The following is a 5,592-nucleotide window of genomic DNA, read 5'->3' on the forward strand; positions in this document are numbered from 1 at the left end:
TATCTACGTGAATCATCGACATCCGTTTACCTGTGACTACTTCCTTGTCTTTGAACGTGTCTACGTCATTAGTGAAGCCGTAGCAAAAGCCGAGATTATTGAGTCGGGCGGCAATATCTCTATAGAAGACGAAATGAAGCCAGAAGCAGTGAAGAATGAAGGCCCCCTCCTCCCAGACAACGATCTCAAGCAGAAACGTGGGAGAAGAAAGGCGACCCACACGAAGTTAACGAATCAGCTCAGAAAAGCAGTGGCAGATCACAAGATGGGAGCCATCAGGCTCAAGAAGTTGCAAGTTGCAGCATGGCGAGACGAATAAATTCGTATCTACGGGAAGACGTCAAAGATCTTCAACACAAGTTTATGGAAAGCTTGCCCGATATTACCGATCAACAATGTCAAGCGTTTGAAAACTGGGAGGTACAATTTGACATTGACCACGTGGAAATCCTCAACTTCGCCATTAGGTATGCCACGTCATCTCGTCATTTATTCAGTTCTATTAGGACGTCGGCTTCAGACGTCACGATTAGCACAACGTTATCGCAGAAGAGGTCTACTCGGTCAGTGCCAACCGATCTTCCCAGACAAACCAGCCAGTTAGACCTGCACATCCAGAAGCAAATGCTGGAGCTGGAAGTAAAATTGGAACAAACAAAGACCCAGATGGAAGCCAACGCAACGTCAGTCACAAAAAAGTTGAGTAAGGCTTTAAAGGGTATGGGTGAGCAACTAGGCAAACTCATAGACAGCTCCCATGTCACGTCCCCTGAAATCGCCGCCAACACTCAGTTGGTTAAAGACTCACGTAAGACGTTGCACGACATGGATCAGAAGATTGAAACGGTTAAGTTAGACTTAAACGCACAAATCGAGGGCCTTCGAACGGAGATTGGTGCCAGCAAGGTGCACCTGAGAACGATTAAGGAGCAAGTCATCGACCAAGGAGCACACATACCTAGCCGACCACAGACTCTATCAGCTAGGCAAGACGTTTCCGCCCGGTCTACCTTGAAGTCACTCGAAGCCACAGTACTGCATCGCAGAACTCTGCTTGACGCCTACATCTCTTTACTAGAGCAGCCTTCAAGACCACTGCCTATCATGCATCCAGCCTGCGGCCCTTCCATTGAGGACGAAACCTCTTCGGACACGTCCTCTGAGCAGCAGCCTGCTAATGGCAGCTCAAACCATCCTCATGGTGGCTGCTGTTGTCGTCCACGTACCCTGAACTTCACGATACAGCCATTCGATGGAAATCCGAAGAATTAGGCTCGGTTTAAGGCCAAATTTCGAGCCTTATACGAAAACGAATACGACGGTTTCCTGCCCTCCTGTGCATGTTGGAAGAGCTGCTGTCGTAAGAAGTACGGAACGAGATAGGCGAGTGCCTTGCTGATGGAACCATGTACTCCGTGGTGTGGGATCGTCTCGACGCAGTCTACGGCCGCACCGAAGTCATGGACCAGTCCTATCTTGACTACCTGCTGCAGATTCCACCTTTGAAGAGCCAAAATGCTGCGAGCCTCAAGACCTTCGCCAACCGGTTGCACAGAGCAGTGGTGACCCTTTCACAGTCGAGATACGTGCATGAACTTCATAGCCGTACTACCCTGATGGTCATAGAAGCAAAGCTGACGACATTCCTGCAGGAGAAGTGGAACGAGAAGAGAAAAAAGGCAGGTGCAGAATTGAACTTTCTAGACCTGGACGACTGGGTAACAGTAAAATCCATGAGTAAACAACATGGTAAAAACGTATTTGAGTCTCTGAACACGTCGACGTCCAAATCAGTACGGTTTGATGAGTAGAAGCCAGTCAAGAGACCCAACGCTTCTCACACGTCAACCATTGGACACGTTTCGACAGAGGAAGGCTCTCAAGTAACGGAATCCACACCTCCGCTAGCTGCTCCCGTGGGAAGACGAACGAAGACGGAGGACAAAGCATTCGAGAAGACTGACCAGTGGATATGCCTCGCTTGTAACGGCAGGGCTCACAACTTGGCCAGCTGTAACGTGTTTATGTCTTTCACGCCCACGAAACGGGCTGAAGTTGTATTTAAGTCCGGAAGGTGTCTTCTGTGCCTCACCGGCAAGCATGAACGCAGGGAGTGTTCCAGAGACATCAAATGTACCATTGGTACATGGGCTGGATCAAGACAGCATCCCCTGCTTCACGTATCCGAATTCATCCCACTGAAGAAAAAAACGTATCAACCACCTCCATCAGCGTCTACATCAACTGCATTCCTTGGGACACTAACCCAGAAGGAAACGGTAAAGTGACGTGTACGTTTGAAGATCGTGCCTGTTCGTATTAGCGTCGGTGCAAGATGGGTCGACATTTTCGGATTCTTGGATACCGGAAGCGACACCACACTGATCAGGAGAGATATGGTAAAGAAGTTGGGACTCGTTGGCCAGCCTAAACGCATCAACGTTGTCTCCTATGATGGAGCAACATCGAACGTCCAAGCTGCCGTTGTGGATTTCTCCTTCTCGTCCGTCGACAGGAACAAGCCGGTTTGAAGTTAAACACGCCCACGCCGTCGACAATTTGAAGGTGACGCCGAACCCCCCAATCAACCCTCGTCAAATGGAGTCCTGGACACACCTACGTGGTCTTGATGTCCCGAACGAACAACCCGAAGACGTTGGTGTATTGATTGGACTCGACGCAGCAGAAGCCCACGACCACCTGGATTCCGTCAAGCCGCCGGCTGGAACAATTTGGCCTATCGCTTTCAAAACACCGTTTGGATGGTGCCTGGGTGGTCAAACGGGCCCGCCACAAGATGAACGTCCGTTCATCGCCCACATAGTATCAGAGGAACGTCCCGAAGACCTCAACGAGTAAGTCAAGAAATTCTGGCAGCTGGAGGCGAAAGACGTAGACATGGAGCAGCCTGTTCTCTCCGAAGACGATCTACGTGAAAAACGTATCCTCGAGTCAACAGTAAAGAATGTTGGCAATCGGTATCAAGTCGGCCTAATGTGGAAGACCGACAACTTAAACCTTCCGGACAATCGGACAACTGCATTGAAGAGATTTTATTCTCTGGAGAAGCGATTTCAACGAGATGGACACTTTGCCTAGAAGTATGACGCAGTTGTCAAGGAGTACATCAGCCTGGATCACGCCAGACTCCTCACGACCGAAGAGTTGCGGAAGGAGTCATGGAGAACATGGTATTTACCACACCACAGGGTTGTAAGCCCATCCAGCTCTTCGACTAAAGTTCGAGTTGAATTCGACGGAGCACCAAAGTATGGAGGAACGTCTCTCAACCAGAACCTGTTACGCGGACCCAATTTTCTCGTTAGCCTGCTCGGTGTCCTACTACGCTTCCGAAGGAACCTGGCACCAGTTGAAGTGGATATCGAGAAAATGTTTCACCAGGTGAAGGGCCCAGTAGAAGATCAGACAGCCTACCGTTTTGTGTACCGGACGCCAGGCAGTAATCAAGCACCGTTAACGTACCAAATGACAGCCCACGTCTTTGGATCAGTATCTTCCCCAACGACCTGTATCTTCGCCCTCAACCAGACTGCCGACGATCATCGTGACCAGTATCCAGAGACAGCAGATAGCGTCCGAAGAAACTTCTACGTTGACAACTACCTCGACTCCTTCGATTCCGAAGACGGGGAAGTAAAATGGGCCCGCCAAATGAAGAAACTCTTACAACTTGGCGGTTTCAACCTAACAAAGTGGACGTCGTCATTAAGGAAGGTGATATCGGCTCTACGTGAGCTCGGACTGGCCTCACCAACACTGGACCTTGATTTGTAAAAGTTACCCATCGAGCGAACAATTGGAGTAATGTGACGCGGGGAAACGGATATGCTGACGTTCAAGATACGGAAGCAGCCAAGCCATGACGTTCTCACTAAAATGAACTTCCTTAGTATTATATCCAGTGTCTACGACCCGTTGGGGCTTGTCGCTCCTGTTGTTTTCCTAAGGAATTCACTTCTGCAAGACATCTGGACGTACGAGAAAAGAATCGGCTGGGATAACCCTATCCCCGAAGAATTGGGTCAACGCTTCCATTACTGGTGCGAGCATCTGGAGAACCTGGAGTTGCTGACGGTGCCAAGATGTTTTCGACATCAACGTGGACGTTGGAGGCAACAGCACCTGCATGTATTCACGGATGCAAGCACAAAAGGATTTGGAGCTGTGGCGTATTTCCGTTTCATCTTCGAGGACCAGTCAATCAACGTATCCTTCGTCATGGCTAAAGCTCACGTAACACCAGTAAAAGGACTCACGATCCCAGGATTGGAGTTGCAGGCTGCTGTAGAAGGCTTACATATCACCCTAGTTATCTGTCGGGAGCTCGAAATCGACTTACGTGAAGTTACCTTTCATACCGACTCTGAAACCGTTTTACGTTCAATCCCACTTGCCGATTTTAAACCTTCGTAAACAATCGGATTGGCAATATCCTCCGGAGCACAAATCGAAGACAATGGCGTCACATTTCTGGAATTAACAATCCCGCGGACCTGTGTAGTCGTGGAATCGACCCGAAGAACGTCGACGAGTTGGTGGAATTCCACGAAGGTCCATGGTTCCTGAAACTCGATCCTTCAGAGTGGGACATTTGGGATGAGATCGCAGAGCCGGAGGAAAGTGACGTAAACGAAATTCGAGTCTTCGCCGTCAAGACGGAGGACGAAAATCACCCGATTGATGACTGTGTAAGAAGTATTCCAGATTACTGAAGATCCAAACTGTTATCGCTTGGTGCAGGAGGTTTGCCACCAACGCCAGAACAAAGATGGGAATTTGTAAGCCAGCCGTGGGAGAGTTGACGGCCGAAGAAATGTTGACGGCCCTCACACTCTGCATTAAACGTACTCAAGAACTGAAATTTGCGGAAGAAATCTACGCTTCAAGAAAGAGCTTGGAGTTGCCTCTGAAGTCGAAACTACGCACGTTCAGCCCTTTCCTAGATGAAACAAGACACACGTAGCGTGTAGCCGGCCGTATACTGCAGGCTCCAGTTGATTATTCCACAAACCATCCCATCCTGCTTCCAGCCGATCAACTCATGACGCAGCGGATTGTATGGGATCATCATACGCGGAATCTCCACGTCCAATCTGAAAGATTGCTAACGGATTTACGTACACGTTACTGGATAATCTCTGGACGTAACGTCATCAAATTGGTTGTCAACACCTGCTGGCCTTGCAAGCGGAGATCATCGAAACCCATTCCGCCACTCATGACATCATTACCAGTTCACCGGCTTACTCCCTATCTTTCATATTTCTCCTACATGGGAGTCGATTACTACGGCTCCCTAACAGTGTGAGTTGGTGGAAGAGGACGTACCCATGAAAAACGTTGGGTCTGTCTGTTCAAGTGCCTAACAACAAGAACCGTCCACCTAGAAGTGTCAGAAGGTCTCAGTCTCGAGGAATTTCTTCTTTGTTTTACCCGATTTTCAAGTCTACGTCGAAAGCCGAAAGTCGTTTACAATGATAATAGTACCAATCTCGTCGCTGGAGAACAGGAACTTCGCCATGCTCTAACGGAACTGTTGAATCAACATCAAGAGCTACAAGCCAAATTAGC

General features: G+C 49.0%; 1 protein-coding gene across 1 annotated transcript; it reads left to right on the forward strand.

The window, feature by feature from the left end:
• The first annotated feature begins 3,897 nt into the window (after positions 1-3,897).
• LOC123475650 lies at positions 3,898-4,434 on the forward strand. Its single transcript, XM_045178645.1, has 2 exons — positions 3,898-4,149; positions 4,213-4,434. Exons 1-2 carry the CDS (start codon positions 3,898-3,900, stop codon positions 4,432-4,434), a joined length of 474 nt encoding a protein of 157 aa, XP_045034580.1.
• The last annotated feature ends 1,158 nt before the right edge of the window (positions 4,435-5,592 follow it).

Source organism: Daphnia magna, linkage group LG9, assembly GCF_020631705.1.
Source record: "Daphnia magna isolate NIES linkage group LG9, ASM2063170v1.1, whole genome shotgun sequence".
NCBI lineage: Eukaryota > Metazoa > Arthropoda > Branchiopoda > Diplostraca > Daphniidae > Daphnia > Daphnia magna.

What these genes read in the sequence shown, in the direction of transcription:
- LOC123475650 (XM_045178645.1), top strand. Translation starts at nt 3,898, where the DNA reads ATGAACTTCCTTAGTATTATATCCAGTGTCTACGACCCGTTGGGGCTT. An exon ending in GGAGGCAACAGCACCTGCAT is followed by an intron (nt 4,150 to 4,212) that starts GTATTCACGGAT and finishes TTCATCTTCGAG; the next exon opens with GACCAGTCAATCAACGTATC.